The sequence below is a fragment of the Talpa occidentalis genome, unplaced genomic scaffold (genome assembly GCF_014898055.3).
Source record: "Talpa occidentalis isolate TD23 unplaced genomic scaffold, MPIMG_talOcc4v2.1 talOcc4.17, whole genome shotgun sequence".
Classification (NCBI taxonomy): domain Eukaryota; kingdom Metazoa; phylum Chordata; class Mammalia; order Eulipotyphla; family Talpidae; genus Talpa; species Talpa occidentalis.
Genome location: NW_023601754.1, coordinates 50,724,905 through 50,752,066, shown reverse-complemented (window position 1 = coordinate 50,752,066; position 27,162 = coordinate 50,724,905). Strand labels below are relative to the sequence as shown.

The following is a 27,162-nucleotide window of genomic DNA, read 5'->3' as shown; positions in this document are numbered from 1 at the left end:
GGGTGTCTCGCCCCAGGTCTTAGCCGGCTCGTCCCCGCCCGGCGGGAGGGAGGGGCGGGGAGGGGACCCCCAGCTGCCTGGATCGGGGGCGACTTCGGGGACGGGTGTCGGATTCCGAACGTGTGTCCCCGCGGCAGCAAGTCCATTTCCCGGGGCGGAGGCCCCTGGGTTTTCCTGTTACCAGCACCAGCCGTGTTAGGCGTTTCCTGAGCTGCTCGTACCCCTGCCCCCCATCCCCCGCACGGCCTCCCCGGTCCTGGAGCCCCCCCTCCCGCCTTGCCGGGGGTCGTGGGATTTTACACGTAATGTTTAGGCCACAGAGCCCAGCCTTGTGCTCGCTTCCTCCCGTCAGACCCCATCTAGCCCCCGGGGGAGTCTGGGGTGAGGCGTTGGCTTCCGCGTTCACTTTCACCCCTTCCTTCCACCTGCCCTTTCCCGGCGCCCTTCGCGGTGGTACCCAGCATTGCGGCCTGTTCTGAACAGTGGGCATGTGGTTCTCATGTTTACTCGGGGTAATACTTGCGAGAAAACTGTCATTGAAGAAATAAAAGTGGCCCATCAGCTACTGACCCTTGTGCTCCGCATCTTTGTTCGTGCTGGCGGCTCTGGGAGCTCTTGGTGTCTTGTGAGGCCATAAGCTTCTAATGAGGCGCGTGTTTTGCCTCAGGAGGAACATGTTCTAGCTGAAACTTTCATTCATTCATTCAAACCTTCCTGAGTGGAGGACCTCGGAGTAAACGTGAACACGGGGTGAGAGCACTGCTCTGGGGCGCGCAAGCTGGACAGGAAGGTCTGCTGTGACCGAGGCTTCACTCCCTGGCCGGGGCCAAACTCCGGCCTCAGTCTTGATGGAGCTGAGACTTAACCCCCTGCGCCACCCGGGAGGCCCTTCCCCTCTTCATCCCACTGCCAGTGCCTCCGCTTGGTGGCCCTGGTGTCCGTGTCTGCTGCCTGCCGTGGAGCGGTGGCGGGGGCTCTGTGCCCCTTTTCTTCCCTCCTGGAACTTGACGGCATTTTGTGTTGTTAACCTAGCTGAGAGAAGTGATGAAAAATACAGTAGTGGTAAGAGAACTGTGTGGTATGTCAACATGAGGGACGATGAGATACCAAATAAAAATATACACAACTGCTGAAGAGTGTTACAGGGAATAAAGTGTAACTAACATGGACTTGTAAATGTTACATTCCCAGAAAAGTAGGACGAGCACTATATAAAAAGCCACAAAAGCCCATCCCACAGCTGCAAGTGGCCTGGCAGAAGCATTTCATGTAAAATTTTGCTGTGTCTTGCCCCAGCAGCTGCTTGTGTTAAGGCCACACCTGAAGCCACCGCACTTCTTCCCCGAATGAGTGACGACTGTCTCTAATAGACGAGGAATTTCTCCTTAACCGCGGCACCTCGTGTGTCAATAAAGCCGATCTCTGTGTGTTCTCCAGCACGATACAGTCTTCGGTTTTTCCTATTAGATGTTTTGAAAGATTTGTTTAAAGAATTAGGAAATGATTTATCTGTTATCACAGTGCAATGTTCTCATTTATAAGAACCAAAAATGTGGTTTTTCAGGTAACCCAAGTATATTTCTCCTCTAGTTGGTCTTCACAGAGCTGCTATCCCACAGCTCCCAGAACTTGGAATTTCCTGAGCCATTAAAACAAAGGGGGCATCTTTTGTCTCCCAACTGACCGGACCCTTGGAATTTCCTGAGCTGTTGGAGCAACAGGGGCATCTCTAGCCTGATGTTTGTTCTCTTGTCCTCGGTTCCCGAGAAAGCTTCAGAGCCCTAGACGGGTAAATGACTGTCTTGTTCTTAAGGGCTGTTATAAGGAAGGTAACTTAAGGAAACCAGTACACCTGCCAAAGGGCTGGTTGCCAGGGAAACCAGTAGCGGATGGGGTTATTGTTCCTGCCCCCAGATTTCCCTGGAAGGAGGCAGGGAGGAGGTGGGGTTCCGTTGCCAGTGGCCCATGATTCAGCCAGTCGTCCTCTTGTAAGGAAGTCTTGATAAAAGCCCCGAAAGGAGCTGGTGCGACGAACTTCCATCTTGGGGAACCAGACCGCTTCCAAACTGTGGTCTTGCCAGGCCCCAGGTTCCACCAGGAGTGAAGTTCCTTTCTTGGACCTCGCCCTCTGCTTTCATCTGGGCGTATTCTTGGTGCTGACTGGATGGGTCAGTGAGTAAATGGGTTTCCTGAGTTCTTCGTGAAGTCCGGGCAAACCAGTGGAACTTGAGGGAGAAATTGAGGGGTCCTCCAAGTTATAGGTGGCACGTGGAGTCTGAGCCCGGGACCGTGGGCATCTCCCCTCCAATAGAAGGAGAATTAACCCCTGGGACTTGTGACCTCTGTCTGCAGTGGAGGGCCGAGCCCTTAGCGGGGCTGATCCTGATTTCAACTTAAGATAAATGATCTCATCATCAGCACTCCCTTATTTGTCGTGAATTTTGTTTGCTTGAAAAAGGTCACATGCCCTATCTTCTGATCCTTGTATCAGTGTCATTTGCCTGAGCTATGACTTGTGTTTCCTGCACAAAGGTAATTATTTTACAGGTGAGACTAGATTTGGAATTATTCCTGTGTGGCCTTGCATACTTTTTGCATGACATCATGCGGCACATACTATCCTTGACTTTTTAAAAAAAAAAAAAAATTATGCATCCAAGAGCTGGGGTGCAGGCCAGAGGTGCGGAGGTGAGAGGATTCACCAGAGCCAGAGCGGGGAGCAGAGCAGGCAGAAGGACCGAAGTACACTGCTGAGGGGAGCAGCGGGCGGCAGGGGAGGTCTGCGCACCATGTGGGACCCTCCTCCGGGGCCGGGGAGCAGCTGGGGATCGAACCGGCACTGCAGAGGCTGCGGGCAGCTTCGCAACCCAGCGCTCAACCGCTGCACCACTGGGGAGGCCCCTCATGATATATTTTTATAATTGTTTTAACAGCTTACTTTAGATAAAAGAGTATGAAAGTCCCATGTTCCCTGAACCCGAATGGTGATATTTACACAACTCCAGTGCCGTATCAAAACCAGGAATTTGACATTGCACGGCATTGCCAGCTGGACTTTGCACCATACTGGATGACTTAATTTTTATGGTGTGTGTGTTTTATAAAATGTCTCCCCCTGCATGGATGTGCATCCCCTCTGCAGTCAAGATGCAGACGCGGTCTGCCATCCCTTCCCTCAGGCTGCATTTCCGCGCACCCACCCCTTTTCCTGTCCCCTGGGGACCACCAATTCATTCGGTGTCGTTTAATGATGTTGGGAAAAATACGTGAATTAATGGCATAGCAGAACATTAAACTTAAAGCTCTTTTATTTAAAAACTAAACATGATATGTGCAAGTGCATAAACATTCCTGTTAGGGGAATCTAACAATTTATGGTTTTCCTGATTTTTTTTTTTTTTTAGTGATCTGAACATTCAGCAAGAGAGACAATCTATTCATCATGTTCACCATAATCTCAAGCTCTTTACTGAGGGCACACCGTGATTTTATTCACTCTCCCACTGGTGATACTAAGTTGATTGAAATTTTATTATAAAATACTTTACCCAAAACAGCTTTGTAATTGTGAAAGATTTGCACATGGTTTGTTTATTTGCATCTTAAAAGGACACTTTATTAGGAAAAGGAGAAAGGTAAAAGAGGCCCCTGGTAGTCACAGCTGGGCAGGACAGCTGCTCACAGGATGAGGGTGAAAGTGAAACTGTGTTACAACAGCAAAGGAATTTTGTGGTGTAATGATATGACCCCATTTTTTTTGTCACTAACTTACTCTGATTCAAAGTAAATCAGCCTCTGACACACCCCCCTTAATACCTTTAACATACCGAGTAGATCCACTGACCTCATTTAGATGTTCTTTTCCGCAGAGCAGAGTTGGGAACCCCAGTAATAGCACGTCTCTTTACAAAGTTATGCCTCAAAATGGGGCATACGTTGAGATTCACAGACTTTGTCATTGAATCTTTACAAAGCAAGTTGGTTGTTTTTTAAAATATTTACTTTTTTTAAGATTTATTTTTGTTTATACAAGAACTGGGGAACAGGCCAGAGGCATGTGGGGTGAGGGGATTCACCAGAGACAGAGCGGGGAACAGAACAGGCAGGTGGACTGAAGACACTGCTGAGGGGAGCAGCAGGCGACAGGGGAGGTCTGCCATGCCATGTGGGTTTCTCCCTGGCTGCCGGGGAATCGAACCAGCATGTCCTGCCCGGTTTCTGGGCCACCAGACTTTGCCCCGGTACCTCTCAGTGCTTGCAGTTCAGAATTTGATCCCTAAAGGCCACTGGTTTCTGCTCTTTCTCTTCTGGATTCTGAATCAAAGTCAACATTCCTCTAAGAGCAACAGTTCTGTTGAGCAGAAACACAACATGGGAAAAGTGTGTATATTTCCCTGGGGTATTTCAGGCATATTATGTGTCTGAGGAAACAATAGTCTCGGTCTGTGATACTGACGTAATGTGTCTAAGCCTTATGGTTTAGGCTGATGGTGCCATTGTCCTTGTTTCTTACAGATACAAGCCGTGAGTCCTGTACGTTTCTCAGCAGTAGCCTTTCTTCTGTCCCTTCGCATGAAGCCAGAGCCGTGTACACCGTCCTGATACTGGTGAGCATTTGACTCCTCCATTGACTTTTTTTTTTTTTTTAAAGATTTTTTTTAATTTTTGTTTATTTATACAAGCACTGGGTATCGGTCAGAATCGCAGGAGGGTGAGAGAATTCACCAGAGCCAGAGCAGGCAGACCGATGAAATACACTCCTGAGGGGAGCAGCAGACGGCAGGAGAGGTCTGTGCGCCATGCGCGACCCTCCTCCAGTGGCTGGGGAGCAGCCGGGGATCGAACTGGCGCCGCAGAGGCTGCAGGCAGCCTCGCAACCCAGTGCTCAACCGCTGCATCACTGGGGAGGCCCTAAAGATTTATTTATTTTTATACAAGAACCGGGGCACAGGCCAGATGTGAGGGAGGGTGACAGGACTCACCAGAGACAGAGTGGGGAGCAGAACAGGCAGACTGATAAAATACACTGCTGAGGGGAGCAGTGGGGGGACAGGAGAGGTCTGCCACACCATGTGGGATTCTTGCCGGCCAGCCGGGATCGAACCAGCACTGCAGAGACTGCGGACAGCTTCACGGTGCAGCCCTCAACCGCCTGAGCCACCAGGAAGGCCCTGGTTTTGATTTTATGTTGACACGCAAAGGGTTTTTTCCTTTTACTTTGCAAACATTAGATATAGAATGTTTCAAGTAGAAGGAGCGATAATTAGGTATATTTTTAGTTGGGAAGAGGCATATTGACTTTGAAAATAATCGTAGGTCTCTAGTATTTTTTCCAGTATATTTGGATAATATAAATAACCCTGGTGAAACGCAGTACTTTTCTTGTGTAGTGAAGGAATAAGCCTTTCTGCACTTACTCTTCTACATTTAGGAGGGCCCTGGAAATCTGGCAATTAGACTTAGAGAAGACAGATTTACAAGATTAAAACAAGAGTCTGTTAATATGTGCAGTGCACATTCACCTGGGAGAGCTAAGTGATGGGTAACTTCAAGAACTTGGACTTTTATAACATCGTAGTGAAAGAACAAGAACTTTGTTAGGATGTGACCAGACAGGGCCTCCCTGGTAGCCCTAGGGGTTGAGTCTCAGCGCTACTACCGCAAAGGCCTGAGTTTGATCCCCCGCCAGGGAGTGACCCACATGGTGCAGCAGACCTGTCATGTCTCCCTGCTGCTCTCAGCAGCAGATTTCAGTAGATCTACCTGTTCTGCTTCCCACTGTCTCTGGGGAATCCTCTCACCCTGCTACCTCTGGCCTGTACCCCAGTTTTCCTACAGAAAAATAAATAAAATTTGTAATTTAAAAAAGAAGATGTGGGGCCTCCCTGGTGGTGCAAGGGGTTAAGCACCACACTATGAAGTAATATGCAGCCTCTGCAGCACGAGTTTGAACCCCGGCTAACCAGAGAGCAACCCACATGGCACAGCAGACCTCTCCTGTCTCCCCACTGCTCCCCTCAGCAGTGGATTTCAGTCAGTCTGCCTGTTCTGTTCCCCGCTCTGTCTCTAGGGAATCCTCTCACCGCCCCCCCCCCAGTATCTCTGGCCTGTACCCCAGCTTTTGTATGCATAAATAAATAAATCTTTAAAAAAAAAAAAAAAAGATGTGACAGGACAAATTGGCTTTATTATTTTTTTAAAAGATTTTTTATGCATACAAGAGCTGGGGTGCAGGCCAGAGGTGCGGGGGTGAGAGAATTTATCAGAGACAGAGTGGGGAGCAGAACAGGCAGATCACTGAAATCCATTGCTGAGGGGAGCAGCGGGGACACAGGAGAGGTCTGCTGCGCCCTGTCGGTCATTCCCTGGCCCGGGATCGAACTCGTGCTGGCGTGGCTGTGCAGATAGCTTCAGAGTGCTGAGACAACCCCTGCGCCACCAGGGTAGCCCAGAAAGGATGAGCTTTAAAATGTTTTGTAAATTCAAGATCCCAGATGTTGTCCTTGGTGTAGCTGTTGTATATTTTCAAGAGTTCCCATATTTTGGAAATGTTCTTCGTGCCTATAAGCATCGGTGGGGGGAGGGGATCCCCAGGTACTTCAGTTTACATGGTATTTATACTGAGAAGCTCAACTTCTTTCCACATGCAGATTAGCAAATAATTGTCACAACTTTCACAGAGTGAAGATTCTCTGCTGTCATCTGTTTAAACTAAGTCGATAGACTAGTTCGAGGATACAGGAGTTTCATTTACTGTTTTGTTCAGACACACGCAGACGCTGGGGATTACCTCACTAGAGGAGTGAGCCAGCCTTGACAGCGCTGCAGATGCTGTAGCCTCAGTCCTGGCACGGGTACCCCCTTGTGCTGTTTTATGGGTTCTTCCTCAGCAAAACAGAACAATAGTAGAAAAACTCAACTTGAGAACCCACGGGTGCTAGTTGGCTCACATGATGTCTGTAAAGGAGCTCCTGACTTCAAATTGATTAAAAATTTGGGGGAAATTGGTTTGGAGTTTTATGTTTTGACCCAGAACTATGAAGAACCCAAAATATAGCCAGAGAGGAAAAAAGAATCAAAAATTTGCCAAAAGTTTGACTCTCTGCGTCAGAAAAGCTGCTTGTGGAGAATGATGGCTTGACGCCCTGCGGCTCGCTTCCGTTTTCACTCGTGGCAGGCGCCGGCCGTGCTGCCGGCTGGGGCTGGCCCTGCTTCCGTTATGAATAACTGGGAAACCAGGGCGCAGAGGCGCCGGTGAGCCTTGAGAGAATGAAGGGGCCGCCCGCGGGCCGCCGCCTCTGGCTTCCTCGGGTCTGGGCGGCCCCCATGCCGCGGGTGGCCTGGCGCCCCGACACCCCAGACGCCTGGCGGCGGGAGCGTGTCGGACGCTGGCCCCGTGGCGACGTGATACCTGAACACCTGAGTGGTCAGTCGTGGGCTCAGCTCGGAGCCAGGGCACCGGCTCCCTTGGGTGCTGCTCCCCGTTGTCCAGGAGGGCCCGGCAGCCCCGTGTCCGGTGCAGGGAGCCCGAGGGCACTGGCCGAGCCCGGTCGCATCCAGGGCGTTTCGGCGTTTCCGGGCGTGGCGTCGTTCGGGGCGTCCGGCGTCCCCCCGCGAGGCTCCCTAGGTGGCTCCCGCGCGCCTTCTCACGCTCTGTCTCCCAAGTGCAGGATCCGGACGCCGGTGACCGCGGACGCCGTGCGGAGCGGTGGGCGCCGCGCAGGTGGGTCTGACGCCCGCGCAGTCCGATGGCAGAGGCCGCGCCGCGGGAGCCAGCTCAGGTATGGGCGGGCGCACCGCGCAAGGGGTGGAGTAGGACGACCTGGAACATTCTGGAACCCTGGTCGTTCACAATTGGGGAGCAAAGAAGGGAGAGTCGCCGGGTCCTCCAGGGAGAATCAGGCTCGGAATACCAAGGGGCCTTTCAATAAAGGAAAAACGCCGTTTGCCTTCAGGGACCTGCAGGCACCCTCGCCAGCGCTGGAAGCTGTCTTTGGGCAGTTGGGGCCCTTCGGTGGGAGCCCCTAGCCTGCCGGCCAGGGCCTGCGGGACTGCCGGACTGCCCTCCCCCAGCCCCACAGTGGGCTGCGCTGCCTGGCGCGAGAGTCCTGGGTGCAGACTGCCTGAGGGGAAATGCCTGAGGAGGCTGTTGGGGAAGAGCCACGCTGGTGACAGGGGCGGGAGCTTGAGCCTTGCTCAGGCCACACGGGTGGCGAGTCCAGCCAGGGCGGTGAGGAGAGGCCTCCCGCCTGCGGTGGGGGGGGGGGGCACAGTGCAGGCGCCCCGAGCCCGCCGAGATCTGGCCGCTTCTCCCCCGACCTGTCCACTGTCTCAGCGCTCAGAAGTCCTTTCCCAGTCGGCGTGAGTCAGATGGGGGCCGGGACCCCTCACCTGCCACGCTGTGCTCTGGGCCTGGGGCCCGCGGCCGGGCCGGGCCGGGTCTTCCATGGTGGCTTCCCATTGGGGCCGGCAGTGAAACGGGGGAAGGTGGAGCTGGCCTGGGAGCACTTTGGGGTTGTAGGTCCCCGTGGAGACAGCGGGAGGCGGCGTCTGTGTGCGATGTGGGAGCAGAGGGAGGTTCCGCTCGTGAAGGGAGGTGACCCGGCCCGGCCCTTGACGTGTTGGCTGCCTGGGAAGGTGAACAGACGGGGAAGGTTCGGGCGGAGTCCACCCGCGCGCGGCACGGGGGGCAGTGGACCTGGATGTGGAGATGGGCGACGTTACTCGCTTTGGTTCATGTTTCAGAAACAGACCCACTGGGAGCTTTGCGTGGGGCGCGTGGGGGCGAGGGCGGGCGGCCTGAGCGCGTGGAGCAGGCGTCGCGGCGGCAGGAGCGGTCTCTGAGGCCCGGGAGTCTTGGTTTTGCCACAGCGAGCGCCTGCCGTGGTTCCGGAAACCCTGGGTGAAGGCTGCGGCCGGCAGCTGGACACCCAGGCCTCGCAGTTGGGGTCAGCACAGAGACCGGGTGCCGCGTGGACACCGTCGCGCTGGGACGGGCGTGCGGGTTGCGGCGGGGCTGTCCCGGGGCCGGAAGAAGGGGTGGGCGCCAAGTCTGCGTCTCTCTCGGGTGCCGTTTGGAGGAAGAGGCTCTCGGGGACGTGGCCGGAAGCGGGGAGGATGATCCAGCAGGTGTCGCCGTGGGGTGGCTGCAGAGGAGGGATGGCGTCCAGGCAGGAGGACCCTGAGGTGCGGCCTCCTGCCCGCTCGCCAGCTCCCGATGGACCAGACCCCACCGCACGGGAACGGGTGGGCGTCTGCGGCCCGTGGCACTTGGGTTCAAGGGTTGAATTGTGCTCCCCTCAAACTTCTGTGTTGAGGTGCTGATCCCCAGGACCTCAGCATGTGGCTTGATGTGGAAGCAGGGGCTTGAAAGAGGCCTAATCCGATGTGCCCGGTGTCCTCAGAAGGACAGGACGGTGCGGGGGAGGGAGCGAAGACGGGGCGAGCCGAGGAGAGGGGTCGCTGGAGAAGCCGGTCCCGGCGGTGTCCCCAGAGCGGCCGTGGGGTGTCCGGCCTGCACCGTGTTCTTACCGTCGTCCTGGCAAGTCAAATCCGCCCGGGAGAGCAGCGCCAGCCTGGACTGGGAGTCGGGATGAGGGTGAACGGGGAGGGGGGGCTGGCGAGGGTCCTGAAGTCACCGCGGGGGCCGCCGCGCCGGCCTGAGGCTCACGCGTGGGTTCTGGGTGAAACGAGGTGTCTGGGTTTCGGCTGAAACGAGGGTCTGAGGCTGGCGGGGGCCGTCGGCGGGGTCCGCTGTGGGTCCTCTCGGCCTCTGCTGCGCCTGGGGCCCGCGGGGAGTGACGGGGAGGGTGCAGAGGTGCGCTGCCCCCAGTCCCGGCTCAGGCGCTCACGAGGGGGGTCGGGCCACATGGAGCCGCAACCGGAGGGGGCACGCTGGGTCCCAGGAAGCGGCCTGGGCGGGCCTGGCGAGGCCTGCGCTTGAGTTTTGTCTGCCCGCTCAGCCGCCCGCTGTGCTGAGAGGAGAGGCCGAGGCCCGGCCCCGGGGCGCCAGCTGCCTGAGTGGGGGGCAGGCTGCGCCGGGTTTGCGCGTGTTGGGTGGGTTGTGGGTCCTTGGGGCTGTTCGCGGTGTCATCTCTCCCCCCACGGCAGGGCGGCGTGACCTTCGAGGACGTGGTGGTCTACTTCTCCTGGGAGGAGTGGGGGCTCCTGGACGAGGCCCAGCGATGCCTGTACCACGACGTGATGCTGGAGAACTTCGCGCTCGTCACCTCGCTGGGTGAGGCTCCCCTGCCCAGCGCCGCCCGGCCCCCCTTTCGTCTGGTTCCTGGGCTGCGTCGTCCTCACATCCGAGCAGTCGGTGCTGCCTCCGCTGCCAGGCCCGCGGCGCTGTGGTGGACGGGACCGACGGGTCAGCTGCCTGTCCCCGGCCTGCGTCCAGTCCCCCGCGGGTGTGCAGCAAGGACTTGGGGAGAGCAGGCCTCGGTGTTGGCCGGAGGGGCGCAGCAGGCCTAGCCCCGGGGGAGCTGGGAGAGGGTTAGGGCTCTCTACACTGTGCGCTTCCCCCGGGCGCCGGTTCCAGTGAGCCGTCCTCCCTTCCGCCCCGCGCATCACTTTCCCCTGCTGCCCCCTCTGGAGGCCCCAGCGTCGGGTCGGAAGAGCACCCGAGTGCTTAGTAACCGAGTGCTTAGTCCGGTCAGTCCCAGGCAGCTGTGAGCGCCCCCACATCACTCATGTCACCGGCGGCCCAGGCCTCCCTGAAACGCATTGGCAGGGGAGGAAGCGAGACCCTGCGTCTGCCTGTGCCTCGAAGCCCGTGACCACGTCCCGTGAGGCCCCCCTGACGACGCTGACTCGCAGGGTCCTGGCGCTGCAAGGCAGCCCTTCAGTCCGCCTCGCCCGGTGCCTTGTCTTGAGAGCAGCTGGTGGCCTCGCTCGCGTGTGACACCCATGTGTGAGGGTCCCCCCAGCCGCCCCAGAGCGCTCACCCTTCACTGGCCTTTCTGTGCTTGCAGGGTGTTGGTTCGGAATGGAGGACGAAGAGGGAGTTTCCGTGCAGAGCGTTTCGCTAGAACAGATGTCCCTGGGCAGGACGCCCCCGTGTGAGAAGTGCGTCCTGGTGGGGAGAGACGCTTTGGAGCTGCCGGAGTACCAAGGGTCGCCCCCAGGGCAGAAGCCCTCCACCTGGGAGGCGTGCGGAAAGCACCCGTGGCTCAGCCCAAGCCCTGGCCAGCACCGGAAGCACAACGAAGAGAAGCCATTCAGGAGCGAGGTGGAGAGGGCCTCGTCGGGGACCAGCTGCCAATTCCACGTGCCGGACGGCCCCTTCACCCTCGGGGAGGTCGGGAAGGACGTCCTGGCCATGTTGAGTCTGCTCCAGCATCAGGCCTCTCTCAGAGGGGCAGCGCCACACAGCGGCTTCACGTGCTGGGAGGCCTTTGATCCCGGGAAAAGTCGCCACAAGCTCAGTGAATACGGGAAATCATTCGGCTGCGAATACACACTGTGCCAGCATCAGCAGCCTCCCGCGGGAGAAGGGTACTGTGAAGGCTACTACGCCCGTGCCGACGCGGAGAAACCGTTTGACCAAAGCTCCGTCCTCCGCAGCTGCCAGAAGGTCAGCGCAGCAGCGACGTCTTACGAGTGCAGCGATTGTGGGAAATCCTTTAGCCAAAGCTACAACCTCCTTCAGCACCAGAAAATTCACAATGGAGCAAGGCCTTACGTGTGCAGTGTCTGTGGGAAAGCCTTCACCTACAAATTCAGACTGGCCCAGCACCTGCAGATTCACACTAGAGTCAAGCCTTACGTGTGTAGCGAATGTGGGAAATCGTTTAGCTACAGTTCCTCCCTCATCAAACACCAGAGAATGCACACTGGAGCAAAGCCTTACAAGTGTGGTGAGTGTGGGAATTCCTTCAGCCAAAGCTCCAACCTCATTCAACATCAGAAAATCCACAGTGGAACAAGACCTTATAAATGCAGCGAATGTGGAAAGACCTTCAGCTACAAATGCAAACTCGCCCAGCACCTGCGGATTCACACTGGAGAAAGGCCTTACGAGTGTCGTGAGTGTGGGAAATCCTTTTGCCACAGCTCCACTCTCAATCAGCATCAGAGGATCCACACCGGAGCCAGACCTTTTAAGTGTGATGACTGTGAGAAATCCTTTAGCCAGAAGTCCAACCTGATTCAGCACCGGCGGGTTCACACAGGAGAAAGACCCTATGAGTGTGGAGAGTGTGGGAAATCCTTTAGCCAAAGCTCCCACATCATTCAACACAGAAAGCTTCACACCAGATAGCAACCTCATGAATGCAGCAGCTGCGGGGAGACCTTGAGCCGGCGCCCTGCTGTCCGTCAGCCTGGAAACTTCCCAGCCCAGATCTACGCTCGTCACGCAGCAAACCGGGGGCAGCTTTCCTCAAAACACCTAATCTCATTCCGCCCCAGGATGTCCGCGCGGGGGAGAGGCCGTACACCTGCAGGGAGTCAGTCTGGTGAGGGAGCCCTCTGCCGGAAGTGGAACCTTCCATGACTGAACTGCGCGTCCGCTGCGGGAACTCCCCTGCTGTAGGTGTGTGGAGCCTCGCTGCGTTCTGCCTGCCGGTCCCCGTGCCTGAAATGGCCCTGCAGACGCCACCTCGCAGGTGCGGTCCGCGTGCCGGGCACCCCGGGGTGATCGGGGAGGGCGGCCGTGTCTGTTGCCTCTTCCGTTCCCTGGAGAACATCATGAAAATTCTGGGACTTGCGGGTGGCAGGGAGGAGGCTGGTTCCCTCCTCCCTGACTCATTAGGACGGGATCCTGACGCAGGCTTGGCCGAGACCAGTCTGGCTACTGCTGAGTGACTTGACACAAATGTTTACCTTCTTCCAGTCCTAACCTGCGTGGTTGCCACAGGCCTCCTGGGGCCAGCGGCGGGCTGTGGTCAGGATGTGTGCTCCAGAGGCCAGGATTTCTGTGCGCCCATGGTGACCCTGACGGGGAGGGTGTGGTTGTCATGACAACCTCTAGTGCTTCCTTGAGAAGTATAAATTGGTTCCCTTTTCCCAGGGAAGTCACGTAATGCTGCGCTCTAGTGCAGGGAAGCTGTTCCCCAGGCACTTCAAAGGAAACATGTGCCTTCGTGTCTAAATTTTGATTTTTTTGGTGTTAGTGGTTCTAAGACTGCAGGAGCCAGACTGAAGCCAGCGTTCGAGCAGCAGCACTGCGTGTGGTTAAGGTGCCCTGGCGCCTGCAGCGGCTGAGAGCTTGTCTCCCCTGGAGGCGCTTCCGCACTTGCTCCCGGGACGGGCTGTGCGGGGTGAGTGTACACTCCAGCCTGTTCTCTCCCCAGACAGCGGAGGCCGTGTCAGCGCGAATAAAGCTGTCCGGTGGCCGCTGGAAAAGGAGACTAGGCTGCAGGGGGAGCCTGTCGTCCAGGCGTGTAACTTTCCCGCGCCAGCCGTCGTTTCTGATTCACGCAGAAACGGTCTTGTCTGTCTTTCCTGCCACGGGTGCAGGGTTGCCCAGCGCCTGAGGGGAGAGATGGTGGCGTCGCTACGGGCCTCCTCAGCGTGGTTCTGAGTAGCAGGCGTCCCAGACTTCTCTCGGAACCATTTTTTAAAGTTCTGTTGAGGTGTAACTGACACGCTGTGGCCGCGCAGACTGCAGCTGTGCAGTGTGGTTGGGTTCCACAGAGACAGGCACCCACGGAAGCATCGAATCATAATTGAACATAATTCCCTTGTGCTCTTTCTGAGTCTTGCTCTCCATTGACCACTGTTGATTCACTCTCACAGTAAGTTAGTATTTTATAGACTTTTCTATGATTGGAATTAAAAATGTTTACTTTTTTAAACCGGTTTCCTTCATGCTGCATTCTTTTCATTGCCGAGTACTGTTCTGCTGTATCGTGTCCCCACCTACCTGTTCATGGACATTTGACTTGTTTTCCAGTTTGGGGCCATTATAAATAAAGCTTCACATGTGTGAAAAACAGAAAGGAATGTGTGATGGAGTCTTATGAGCCCTTTCCAGTATTCCATCATAACCCCAGGGTTCTTAACCGTGGAATGTGTAACCACTCCTAAAAGGACTCGTAAGTCCAGTAATTATCACAAAAACTTTACATATAGTAACAATGCCCTTTTTTTTAGCTACAGTGAGAAATATTTTTGAAGGCACATTAATTGCATTCAGCTTCCCAAGGGTGGAACTGGCAGAGTGGTAAACCGGTTGTGTCACGTGACACAGGTCTTTAAGGTTGAGGTTTGCAGAGGTAGAGACCTGCAGATGGGAACTCGGACAAGACTCAGCACAAGTGTTCAGATCAAAGACGGGAAGCTGCTTTCTGTTTATGATAAAAGGGTTACCTCCAAGTATGGTACTGTGAATTGTAAAACATGGATGAGGCTCCAGAGAGCACGGCACAATTAAAAGCACAAAAACAAAATTAAGTTTTTGTGAAGCAATAGGTACACCAAAGAGAATGTTTGAGCTCTGATTTATGATTTTTGTTTTTTTTTTTAAGATTTATCTATTTATTTATGCAAGCACTGGGTACAGTCAGAAGCGCAGGAGGGTGAGAGAATCACCAGAGTGGGGAGCAGAACAGGCAGACTGACGAAATACACTGCTGAGGGGAGCAGCGGGCACGGCAGGAGAGGTCTGTGCGCCATGTGGGACCCTTGCCGGCGGCCGGGGATAGAACCAGTGCTGCAGAGACTGCGGACAGCTTCACGTTGCAGCGCTCAACCACCAGCACCACCAGGGAGGCCCTGTTAGTGAATCTTAAACCCCAGTTTCATGGAGACTTGCATTAAAAAGTAAGCCTATAGGGCCTCCCCTGGTGGCGCAGGTGGTTGAGCACCGCGCTGTGAAGCTGTCCGCAGCCTCTGTAGCACAAGTTCCATCCCTGCCGGACGGCGAGGGTCCCACATGGCGCAGCAGGCCTCTTGTCTCCCCTGCTGCTCCCCTCAGCAGTGTATTTCGTCAGCCTGCCGGTTCTGTTTCCCACTCTGTCTTTGGCGAATTCTCTCACCCTCCCGCACATCTGGCCTGTACCCCAGCTATTTTATAAATAAATAAATAAATAAATAAATAAATATTTTTTTAAAAAAAAGTAAGCCTGTAAACATAAGTGGTTAAATAAGGGCAATCCCTGGGCCTCCCTGGTGGGGCAGGCGGTTAAGATACAACCTATGAGCCTGTCCACGGCCCCTGCAGCACAAGTTTGATTATCAGGCCCAGCCGGCCAGGGAGCTACCCACATGGCACAGCAGACCTCTCCTGAGAGGCCTGCTGCTCCCCTGAGCAGTGTGTTTCACTAAATCGACCTGTTCTGCTCCCCATTCTGTCTCTAGTGAGTCCTCTCACCACGCCTCTGGCCTGTACCCCAGCTCTTGTATGCATAAATAAATAAATCCTTTAAAAAAAAAAAAAAAGGGCAATCCCGGAGAGGAATTCCATCCGTGGGAAAAGTACTTTGACAAGCAAAAGCTGGAGAAACATGGGCTCATCAGTGGCCACAGACTGATGCCATGATACACAGATGTTTCTTAGCCAGTGGTTTGGAGTCATAAAATGGACACATTTTGACCAGGGACAGGATGGCACTATGGTTGGTCCACATGGGCAGGTCCAGGAGAAAGGTCATTGGTGATCGGCAGGACAAGGATGACGGAGACACTAACCTGGACGGTGAGACTCAGACATCACCTAAGTTCTGAGGCTGACACACATTCATTTGGAAAGTTTGTGATGGGGGGAATCTGGAGAAAAAATAAGACTGTGAGAGGCCTCCCTGGTGGCACACGGGTTAGGCGTCAGCAGTGAAGCTACCGCCAGCCACTGCCCTCTGAATTTGATCCCTGGCCAGGGAGCTGACCCACATGGCACAGACCTCCTCTGTCTCCCCGCTGCTCCCCTCAGCAGTGTGCGTAGGTCATTCTGCCTGTTCTGCTCCCCGCTCTGTCTCTGGGGAATCCTCTCGCCCCTGCACCTCTGGCCTGCACCCCAGCTCTTGTGTGCATAAATAAAAGAAATCTTAAAAAAAAAAAAAAAGAAATAGACTATGATATGGCAGAACATCAGCTTGTGTTGCGCTTATTCTGAGTTAACGCAGCAGGATTTTCGTAAGCACAAAACGACGTGCAGAATTTGTAAGGCTGACAGTTTAGGCGCAGCACCCCAATGGAGTGCCAGGCTCTTGGGGTGTGAGGAGGGGAAAAGGCCAAGTGTCAACATGAAATGCACTGAGTTTTCAAAGCTGTGTTCAGCTGGGCAGCTGCGGCCAGGTCGGAGCCTGGCGGGGATCAAAGGGGCAACTCCCGAGGCCCCTGAGAAGGGGACTGTCTCATGGTGCTTTAAAGACCAGCGCGGGCCCCGCCCCCCCATTATGCTGAACTGACATTTAAAAACAACACTGAAAACACGAGGTGCCCCGAAGGCGACCGGGACAAGTGTTGTCAGCGGGGACGGAAACCGGTTTTCATTCCAAATCGTCCCGCGACCCTGTGCCGCCCCCTCCAGCGGGGGCCGCGCCCCGTCGCCACGCGCCGGGGATGGAGGTGCACGCGGCCGCCTGGCGGCGCCCCCCGCCGAAAAGGGAGACCAGCCGCCCCAGGGCGCAGGGGCACCCCCATCCCGACGCGCGGCGGGCGCAGACTCAAGGGAGGAAGAAGCCACCCCGGAGGCCAGCGCCGGCGGGACGGGCTGGTCACGGCCGCACTTCCATTCAGAGGCGTTGCCCCGGGGCGGGGGTGCCGGTGGGGGGCTCTCGGGTGGGGGGCGTCCTGGGTTGGGGGGCTCCGGGGAGGGGGTCTCGGCCAAGCACGAGCCTCCAGGTCCGTCTCCCCGTGTCCGCAGTCCCCGGCTTGCCCAGGACGCTTCCCGCCGCCGCGCGCCGACCCGGCCACCTGCCCCGGCTCCTGCGCCCGCCCGGACGGGGGCGCGGGCGTCCCCCTCGGCCGAGCCCGCCCCGTCGGGCCGCCTCGTCTGAGCTCCTCGGAGGCCGCCCGGCGGCTTTTTCCGATCGCTGCTCCCTGTGAGGGCCGGCGCGGCGTTCCCACGACGGCGTCACGCCCGTCACCGTCGCCGCGGCCCCCGCTTGCCGAAACCCGCGCCCGACGGCTCCGCCGCACGCGCCGCGGACTACATTTCCCAGCAGGCGCCGCGCCGCGCCCGGCGGAAGGAGAACGGCGCCCGGCGAGACGGGGCGGGGCTTCCGACGCCGCGCTCGGGCGCGCCTTCCAACGGGCGCCGAGGGGGCGGATCGAGGGGCGCGGCCCGCGAGGAGGGGGACGCGCCAGCCCCGGGCCCCCGCCGCCCGGCTCCGCCGCCCCCGTCCCCCCGCGCCCCCAAGTCCGATGGCGGCGGCTGCGCCGAGGGCCCCGGCTGAGGTACAAGCCCGCGGGGCGCCCCTCGGGGGTCCGAACGGGGTTCGCGGGGCGCCCGCGCGGGGTCGGGGGTCCCCGAGCCGGGCACGCGGGCGGGGAGGGGGACTCGGATCCGGGAGCCCGTCGAGCGCCTCGGGGGCAGCGGGCGTCGGGCGGCCGGGTGGGGCGCTGGGTGCGGAGGCGCGGCCGGGTCGTCTCGCCGGCGCGGGGACCCGCGAGGGCCGAGGCGGGACGTCGGGGGCCGGGCTTGTCCGCGGCGGGGGCTGCCCGGCGCGATCTTCAAGGGGCGTCCGGCGTGGGGGGGCCGAGGCCTGGCCGTGGCGGCCTCGGAGCTGCCGCCCGGGCGGGCGCCGGCTGTGCTGGGGACCCGGCCGCGGGCCGCGCAGGGGAGGGCGGCGGGGCCGGCGTCCTGCTGTGGCCGGGCGGGTCCCGGGCCGCGGAGGGCCGAGGCCGCGCTGCCGCCCGCCGAGAGGCGACTTGCGGGAGCCGAGGCCGGGGAGCCCCGGGCAGGGGAGGCGGCGGCGGCGGCCCGAGGCGAGAGGACAGTGCGCGGCTTTGGGGCTGCCGCGGGGACGCGGCTCTGGGATCCCCAGAAGGGGCCGGGCCGGGCGGCGTCGCGCTGGGCCCGCCTCGGCCTGTCTGTCCTCGCGGCCGTCGCCCGCGCCGCCGGGGGTCCCTGGGCGGCTGGGCACCCCGCGCGCGAGCCGCAGGCGGGGCGGAGGGTTGCGGGGCAGGACGAGGGGTGGGCGGGCCGGGCGCTCGCGGAGAGCTGAGCGTGGAGCGACCGTCCCCTCGCGCAGGGCGGCGTGACCGTCGAGGACGCTGGAGGCCTGGGCGCGGCCGGCGCCCCTGGGCGAGGCCTCCCTCCCCCCGCTGTGGCTGGTCCCGGCCTCGCCGTGTCCGCGGCCGTCTTGCCGCCGCCGCCGGGCCCCGGGGCACCTTCCTCTGCCGGTCGCCGCCGTCGGGAGGACGGTGCAGGCCCTGCCGGGGCTCACGCGGGCGTGGGCCTCGCTTCAGGCCGCGCCTGCGGCTTTTTCGCTGTATTTGTCGGTTGTGCTGAGGCGCGGGGCCGGGGCGGCTGCTCCCCGCCTCTCTCCGCGCTGCGGCGATCCGCGGCCTAGAGGCCGGTGCGCCCGCCCCTCCCGCTCCAGCGGGGCTCCGGTACCGGGAGGCGCGGAGGCCCGGGAAGGGTCCTCGGACGCCAGCTGCGCGGGGCCGCTGCTTCCTCCCGACCTGGACACGCCCAGCCCGGCCCGCGTGGTTGGAGGCGCGGGGCTCGCGGGTGTGACCGTCCTCGCGGGGGGTCCTCAGAGAAGGGGTTTAGTCTCCGGAGTGTCACCCCGGCCCGAGATCGCAGCCTCTTGCCGTCACGGGTTTGTCCCGCCTGTGGCTCCCGCCGGCGACACCATCGTGCGGGCGCGCGCGGCCGGGGCTCCTCAGTGGCTGGAAACACGCTGGTTGTGTCAAGCGACTAAATGTGTAAGACTTTTTTTTTTTAAGATTTATGCACACAAGAGCTGGGGTGCAGGCCAGAGGTGCGGGGGTGGGGGTGGTGAGGGGACTCACCTGAGAGCGCGGGGAGCAGAACGGGCGGGTCCGCTGAAACCCACCGCCGAGGGCAGGGCGGGGAGCGGAGCGGCTGCTGCGCCCCGTGGGCAGCTCCCTGACTGGCCGGGACGGAACTCGCGCAGCAGAGGCCGCCGATGGCTTCATCGCGCTGTGCTTAGCCCCTTGCGCCACCAGGGAGAACCCCCAATGTGTAGACTTTGAGTTTGTGCCCCTGGGCTGTGCGCGTTGCCCGCCACGACGAAGGGAAAAGCAAGGGTCGGCGCCCAGGAGCCGTCGGTGTCCCGTCTGTGTAGCTGCCGTTTGCAGGGGTGCGTGGAGCCCCGCGCTGCTCCTGAGCTGCCTCCGTCCTGGCCTCCCGCCCGGGCGGGCCTTGCCTGCTCTGTGGAGTGGAGGCCCGGGTCTGGGACCGCCCGCCCCGGCTCCCGGGCTGCCCCGCGCTGGCCTTCTCGGGCGCCTCACCCCTGTCTTGCCTTTCAGGTCACGGTCGCGGCGAGGAGGCGGCAACCCTGTGTGGACAGCGCCTTTCTGCCCAAGCAGCCTCCCCGGTCAGGACGTGTAAGGCAGCGCCCACCGCCCAGAAGAAACCGCTTTGGGAGACGAGCGTCCCCGGCGGGAGGGAGGTTTTGCACCTGACGAAGCTCGAAGTCGCACACATGGGGCACAAAGTATTCTCCAGGGACAAGCGCGTGAGAGGTTTCTGCTCCGGGGCAGCCCTGCACCGGCGCCACAGCTGTCCCCGTGGAGAGACGCCCAGGAGAGAGGAGGCAGGCGGGGCCGTGGCTGTGAGGAACTGCGCATCCCGTGGCTCGGAGAAGCCTGTCCGCGGAGGGGGTGGCGGCGAGGACTTCCCAGCCACCTTGGGCCTGCTCCGGCCCCAGGCGGCCCCCAACTGTGGGCGCGGGCAGGGTGGCATTGCGAGGAGGGGGACCTGCGTCGCCGGAGACTGCCCTTGTAAGTGGTGTGAACGTGGGCAATCTCCCCGTCACGAGCACATGCCTGCTCACCACTGGAGCGTCTACACCGCAGAGCTGTTTAGTGAGTGTAGCAGCCAGGGGGACGCCGTCAGCTGCACGCGCAGACTTGTCCACCACCAGCAGCCCCACCCTGGGGCTAAGCTGCATGAGTGTGGTGAGTGTGGGAAGTCCGTCAGCCGAACGTCGGGCCTCGTCGAACACCAGAGAGTTCACACAGGATCGAAGCCTTGTGGCCGTCGTGACTGTGGGCGGCCCTTTAGGACAAGGTCTGTGCTCTTTCAGCACCGTAGAATCCACACGGGCGAGAGGCCCTATGCGTGTGGGGCATGTGGCAAGTCCTTTAAGCAGAGATCCACGCTGCTCGAACACCAGAGGGTTCACACCGGCGAGAGGCCCTATGCGTGCCGTGACTGCGGGAAGTCCTTCCAGCAGAGGTCCACGCTCACGCAGCACCAGAGGGTTCACGCTGGCGAGAGGCCTTACGCGTGCAGCGACTGCGGGCGATGCTTTCTGCAGCGATCCACGCTGAGCAAACACCAGAGAGTTCACGCTGGGGAAAGGCCTGACGCGTGCCGCGAGTGCGGGAGAGGCTTCAGGACGAGGTCCGTGCTCTCTCGACACCTGAGGACTCGCACGGGAGAACGGCCTTAGGCGTGTGGGCAATGTGGGAAGTCCTTTAGGCAGCGAGCCACGCTCACGCAACACAAGAGGGTTCACAGCGGAGAGAGGCCTTTCGAGTGCAGTGAGTGAGGAAGAGCCTTCGGGCTGAGTGCACCAGCACCAGAGTCCACGCCGGAGAAAGGCTGTGCGTGCGGTGGAGATGGAAGGCCTTGGGGGCGAGGTCTGAGCTCTTCCGACACCTGAGGACTCGCCCTGAGTAAGTCTTGCTGAGTGGGAATGTGGGAGATGCTTCAGGCACAGGTCCCCCCGGGGGGAGACCGGAGTAGCGCGCAGTGCTGTGAATGTGGGAAGTGCTACGCCTGCGAAAATGGGCCCTACTAAATACCAGCAGGTTTGCACCTCGAGGTGCTGTAGGAGCGTGGGGACTGCAGAACTCCCTTGGCAGCACCTCCAGGCTCGCCTCACGGGTCACCCTGAAGAGAGGCTTTGGGGGTGCAGTGAGCGTGGGGCGTTCTTTGGCGTAGTTTCAGCTGGTTTACACACGAAGTGTCACAGTGGAGGGAGGCCTTATTTGGGGAATGTGGGAGCACCTTCCTGTGTAGACTGAACGTGGTTTAGCGCTGGTGAGAAAGCCTCTGGCAGGCAGGGGGCAGGCTGTTCCCTCATTACTTAAGTAGTGAAGAAGCTGTGTATCGCTGTGGAAGGAGTTGTGCCCGAAATATCCAGAGTGGGGCCTTCCTGGTGGTGCAGCAGCCCTCTCCTCTCTCCCCGCTGCTCCCCTCAGCAGTGCAATTCAGTGGATCTGCCTGTTCTGCTCCCCACTCTGTCTGTGGTGACTCCTCTGGCCTGCACCCCAGTTCTAGGCAAAATAAATAAATAAACCAGACTGAGATGCCCCATTAATTCTACTCTAAGGAGCTGCACTGTTCAGCCTCCTCCTGCCAGCTGGGTGTTCTTGCCAGTTTCTGTGGCCAAAGACCCAAGACATTTCACCTTAACCGCCTGACAGGCCTGACCCTGACCCTGCTGGAGGAAATACTGCCTGATTCTCCGGCGCCCTCACTCCCTGACTCCTTAGGGCCTGACCCTGCGTGGGCTCGGAGGATGCCCTCAGGGTTCTCGCGTGGCTTGCAGGGAAGGACCAGCTTTTTCGGAAGCCCTTGGTGCATGTTTTCAGCCTCCACTCTCTGGCCTGCCTGCTGCACCTGTCCTGGCTCATCCAGCATTAGGTCTGTTGTTTAATGTGCCCTGTTCGTTGTTGGGATGGTTTGGAAGTGAACTAGACTGTGAGGCTGAAGGGCCAACACCTTTTGTGAGGCCTCTGGTTCTCTGCCTGAGACACAGTAGAGACTGCTCAGCTCCGATCTGTAGGTTTGCTCTCCGCGGCCTGCTGGGGACACGGGTGGGCTTCCTGGATGTTGTGGCCTGGACACCAAAGCTGCTCTGAGGCGACGTGGACATGGGAGCGTGCAGCGCGCGGTTGATGTCGGGCCGGCCGCGGTGTTCAGTACTGGGCAAACTCTGAAAGCCAGTCATGGCCACCCTCGCCCGCCTATTTGCCTCCTCCCCATTTCTGAGCCCCCTCCCCCTCCCCGCCTCCCCCGCCAGCATTTCCTGGACACACACCCTTCCCCCTCCCCCCCCTTCTCCAGCGGGGTGTCGTTCTGAGGAAACACGGGCTTGTGTCAGTAGCTGCTTTTCGTTGGGGGACCTGCCCTGCAGCGAACCTCCCTGCATGCTCATCTCCTCACGCAGGAGACGTGCTGCGCTTCCCCTCTGCGGCTGTGGCCCAGGAAGCTGACAGGAGTGGGTCCCTCCGCAGGTGCTGTGGGGTGTTTTCCGGGCGTTCCCTGCAGGCACAGCGCTCCCCGTCTCAGCAAACTGCCAGGCTCTGACTACGATGTTTGCTTCCCTCTGCACTGAGGCGGGACTGCAGCTGCAGGTGCTTGGGAAGAACCTGTTCCTTCAGGGTTAGGAAGGGGACGAAGCCATCTTGGACCCTTTTCTGCGCTGCTTCCAAATAATTCGTTTGTGTTCTCATTGCAAAATTTTTTTTTAATAGAGGCATGTTTTATTTATTTTATTTTGTTTGTTTATACATGCACTGGGTACAGTCAGAAGCGCGGGAGGGCGAGAGAATCCACCAGAGCCAGAGCGGGGAGCAGAGCAGGCAGAAGGACCGAAGGACACTGCTGAGGGGAGCAGCGGGCGGCAGGAGAGGTCTGCGCGCCATGGGGGACCCTCCTCCGGGGGCCGGGGAGCAGCCGGGGATCGAACCGGCGCTGCGAGGCCGCGGGCAGCTTCGCAACCCAGCGCTCCACCGCTGCGCCCCCGGGGAGGCCCTCTCATTGCAAAATTACCCAGCTGTCGAGCCAGCCTCGGCAGCTTTGTGCAGCTTGATGACTTGCGTTTTTTACGTCATCCCACTGTCACGGCAGCCTGGCTCTGGCTCCCGAGGGCCGGACCTAATAGTCATCTTCTTGATGTCCGGCTCTCAGGGAATGTGGCCTCTGCTGGTTTCCCGAGCTTTCCGGAAGCCTTGGCTGCGGCCTCCCTGGATCATGACGTGTGTGTGTGTGTGTGTGTGCGCGTGTGTGCGTGTTTTGAGGCTGATTTTCCATGTGTAGAATCCCAAATTTGGCTTCTGACCCTGCATGCGCCTTGTTTTGGCCCGCCCCTGTCCCAGGCCTGTGAAGGTTACGGGGAAACCTGCCAGGATGAGTCTATTTTCCTAATTCTTGCTCTCCGGGCGCAGCAGCTGTGCAGGGCCCGGGCCGGCCAACTGGTCGACCTCAGCAGGGGCCCCCTCCCCACCCCGCACCCGGGGAGGAGAGCGCGGGACCGAGGCGGGCGACCTGGCCCTGGCACCCCGCCCCTGAGGCGCCAGCGCGCCGACCTGCTCGGCTGGACGAGGCCGCCCCTGGCCCGCAGCGCGCGGGGGGCAAGCGCCTGGGAGTGGGGCCCGACTTCAGGGGGGCAGTCGCCGCCCCAGGGGCCGGTTCTGCTGGGACCTGGCTCCGACCCGCCGCCGCTTGTGGGGACGCGGGGTCACGCGCGCCCTCAGCGCAGCTCTGGGGGCCTAAGTCCCGCGGGAAGCACCCGCTCCCGCGCCGCGCTCCTGGCGCCCACGCGCGCTTCCGGCCATGAGGAGCCCCAGGTCCCCCCGTGCCGGGCGCCCCCACACCAGCAGGGCTGGCGCCACGCGCCGCTCAGAAGGCAGGACCCCCAGACGCGGCCCCCGGGGCGCGCAGGCTCCAGAGGGCGGGAGCACTGAGGCCAGCAGGGGTGCGGCTGCCGCCCCCGGAGCCGCCCCCGGAGCCAGCGGCAGCTCCGGGGCCTTCGACACACCCGGACCTCGGCGCGGCCCCTCCCGCCTGGAGAGCAGCGTCCCGCGTCGGAGCCTGGGGCGCAGGGGGAGGGAACCGCGCCCCGCCCGCCGCCCGCCGCCCGACGCCCGACGCCCGCATCTCGGGCAGGGGACCCGCGGCGCCCCCGAGGGCCGAGCGAAGGCCCCACCCCGGCTGGCGAGACGCCCCTGCAGGCGCCGCTGCGGGGAGGGGAGCAGCTGATGGGGCCTTGGGCCCCCCTTGCCGGGCTCCCGCGCCCCCGCTGCCCACCCGCGCTGAGGGGCTACGTCCCCGTGATGGGGCCCTGGCCGGGGACGCGGCTCCCCCCGCAGCCCCGGCCACACGTCAGCCCGATGCCCGGGGGTGCGGACACCCCCTCCTCCGCCCAGCAGCCTGCTGTGCCCCCCGGGGCCGGGTGTGGTTTCAGTGCAGCTCACCTGGGGGGCCCGCTGGCTCCCCGTGCCCCAGGGGCCCCCCCACACCCCGCAGACCGGCTCCCAGAGCAGCTCGGACAGCGACCCCGCCTGGGAGTGGGGAGCTGCTCTCACCCATCTGGGGGCCCCCACATCGCAGCCAGGGACGCCCACACAAGCAGCGAGCACAGGGCGGGGCCGTCGCACCCTGAGGCGGGGCCCGCTCTCCGCGTGAGCCGTTTCCTTCGCGGCTGAGCAGCGGCCCGCGGCCTCTCCCGCCCAGCCCCGGCCGCCCGCGCCCCTTTCCGGGACGCGCGGGGCACCCCAGCTCCTGCGGCGGGCGGGAGGCTCCGGGAGGAGCCAGGGTCGCCCAGACGGAGGCGAGCGGGCGGGCGCGCCCTGGCTGCGCGGCTCGCGCTGATTTTCCGGGCGAGACTCGCCCCCGCCGCTGTCGCGAGGGCCGCTCACGGGGGCGGGGAGCCCCCGGAGAACCCCCGGCCCACGGCGGCGCGCTCCGTCCCGCGGCAGCAGCAGGGGGCGCGGGGCCCGTTCACGGAGCGCAGCGCCCCGGGCTTCCCGGACACGCGCCCCCGGGGCGTGCGGGGCTCAAGGCGGCCCCCCCGCCACGCCGGGTCCTTTGGGCCCCCGCCCTGGCCTCAGAGGTGGAGGCACAGCCGCGCGCGCCCCCCGGGACGCGCCCCCACCCCGGCGGCGAGGGCGCGACGCTCCCCAGCTGGGGCCCCGGCTGCGCGGCCGCCCGGAGAAGACCCGGCGGGCTGGGCGGGCCTGGGGAGGACCGCGGGCGCCTCGCTGGGGGGCCGCCATGGCTGGTCCCGGGTGCCCGCCCGCGGGGCGCTGGCGCGTGCGGGACTCTTGCTCACAGCGCGCGTGACGGCGCGGCCGCCCCCGCCGGGTCCTGGGCAGCCTGCAGGCCCCGCCCGGCCGCGCCCCGGCCCCGCGCCCCGCTGGGCATCTGGTGGGCGCGGCCGCTCGCTCCGATGGGCGCCCCAGCGCTTTACTTGCTCTTCCGCGCGACTCGTCTCTGCGAGCCCAGCCTCGCCGCGGGGCCGGGACTCCACCCCCCGCCCGCGCCGGCGGGAGACGCGGCACCACGACGGCCCCGCGCGCAGGCGGCCCCGGGAGCGCAGACGCGGGCGGGGGAACGCGGGGCTCCACCCCGAGAGAGGCGCCCCGACAGCCTGGGGGCAGAAAGCGCCGATTTGGGGCCAGAAAAACCTCAGCGCCAGGGGCGGGGCCGAGCCGCAGGTCCCCGCGGGCCCCTGGAGCGGCCGCCCGGACCCCGGCGCCCCGCGCGACCCCTTTCCCCGCCCCGGGGCTGCTGGTCGACCGCGGGGGGGGAGCGGCGCGGGGGCCGGGACCCCGCGGCGGGGCCGTCCAGCTTCGGCCATGGGGGGCTTCTCCGCGCCGGGGGCGTTGCCCGCCCGGCTCCCCCGCGACCCTCCCGAGGGCGGCTCCGGCCCGACCCCGCCGGAGACGCGCGACCTGCGGCTGCGGGATCCCGGGATCCGGCCCCGCGCGCCCGGCTTCAGCCCCGGCGCCCGCCCGGGTTCGCGGCCCCGGCCCCTCCGCGGGCTTCGGCGCGTAGCTCGCTCCTCGCGGGGCTCGCCCGGCCCCCCGCGGCCGCCCCCGCCCCAGGTTCTCGGCCCGGCTCAGCCGCCCTGGCCCGGCCGGCGCCTCCGGGTTCGCGACTCGGCCCCCGGCCCGGTTCCGGCTCCAGACACCCGGGGCTCGCGGCCCCCGACCCCGCGGCTCCTGCCGGAGACTTGGGGCGAGCAGCGGCGGCACCTCCGGCCTCCGGGCGCGGCGGCGGCAGGAGCGGGCTGGACCCTCGTCCCGCGCACCCCGGGGCTCCCTCCCCCGGGGCGGGGCGCGGCGGTCGGGCCCGCGGAGATGCAGCCCGGGCAGGGTGCCGGCTCCGGGCAGGGCCCGCGGGCCGCGGGGGCTCCGGGCGGGCTGGGCGCCCCGGCTTCGGGTGGGCTGCGGGGGTCCCGGGCGGGGGGTCCCGGCGGCTGCGGGAGGAGGCGCGGCCCCCGCGGGGAGCTGGTCGACCCGCGCTGCGCGCAGCCCCAGCCCCCTCTGCAGAGCGCTGCCCGCGCCCCTATAAACCTGCGCCCACAATCCCCCGGCGTCGGACGCCCCGCGCACAGCCCGTCCGACCGGCCCGGCCCGCCCGCGCGCCCCGGCCTCCCGGAACCGCGCGCCGGGCGCCGCCGCCAGGTCCGCCCCCTTCGCGGGTGGGCGCGGGGGCGGCAGGCGCCGTCTGCGCGGCCGCCAGGGGGCGCCCACGGGCCCCCCGCCCGCCCGGCTCCGCCTCGCGCGCGGCTCTGGCGGGTCCGGGCGGCCGCGGGAGCGCGGCTTGACTTCGCGAACGCGGGGGGCCCGCACCCCCACACGCCCCCCGCGCGCCAGAGCGAGCGAGGAAGCGAGGGACCGTGGTCCCCGCGGGTTGGGCCCGGGCCGGGGGAATCCGGGCAGCCTGGGCGGCGCGCGCGGGCGCGTGTGATGGAGCCGCGACTTGGCGCGGCGGCTCCGGGCTCGGGCGTCCTCCCGCCGTCCCCGCGCGTCAGGGGCCCCGCGGTCACCGGAGGCCGCGGTCGGGCACCTGCCCCGAAGCGGCCACACCCGAGAGGCGCCGCACGTTCCGCTCGCGCCGGCTCCTCGCGGCCGGCGGCCACAGGCGGGTCCCCGGGGCGCAGCAGCGCGCCAGGCCCGCGCCGTCCACCCCGAGCCCCGCGTCGCCCGCGGACGCCTCCGCAGCCCGCGCCCCTGCCGTGCCCGGCCCGAAGCCGGCGGAGGCCCCACCCACGGGCGCGCGCTCCCTGCTGCGCCGCCTCAGGGGCTCCCCGTCTCGCCCCGCGGGCCCCGTCGCCGGGCGCAGCG

The 27,162-nt window shown here is 62.3% G+C and overlaps 2 protein-coding genes across 2 annotated transcripts; both read left to right on the top strand.

Moving 5' to 3' along the window:
- The first annotated feature begins 121 nt into the window (after window positions 1–121).
- On the top strand, window positions 122–14,420 carry LOC119249783 (zinc finger protein 211-like). The gene is made up of 5 exons (XM_037517260.2): window positions 122–1,789; window positions 4,516–4,607; window positions 7,666–7,781; window positions 10,111–10,237; window positions 10,974–14,420. Exons 3-5 carry the CDS (start codon window positions 7,749–7,751, stop codon window positions 12,260–12,262), a joined length of 1,449 nt encoding a protein of 482 aa, XP_037373157.1. The 5' UTR covers window positions 122–1,789; window positions 4,516–4,607; window positions 7,666–7,748; the 3' UTR covers window positions 12,263–14,420.
- A 4,354-nt stretch (window positions 14,421–18,774) lies between these two features.
- On the top strand, window positions 18,775–22,073 carry LOC119249784 (zinc finger protein interacting with ribonucleoprotein K-like). Its single transcript, XM_037517261.2, has 2 exons — window positions 18,775–18,816; window positions 19,384–22,073. Exons 1-2 carry the CDS (start codon window positions 18,813–18,815, stop codon window positions 20,529–20,531), a joined length of 1,152 nt encoding a protein of 383 aa, XP_037373158.1. The 5' UTR covers window positions 18,775–18,812; the 3' UTR covers window positions 20,532–22,073.
- The last annotated feature ends 5,089 nt before the right edge of the window (window positions 22,074–27,162 follow it).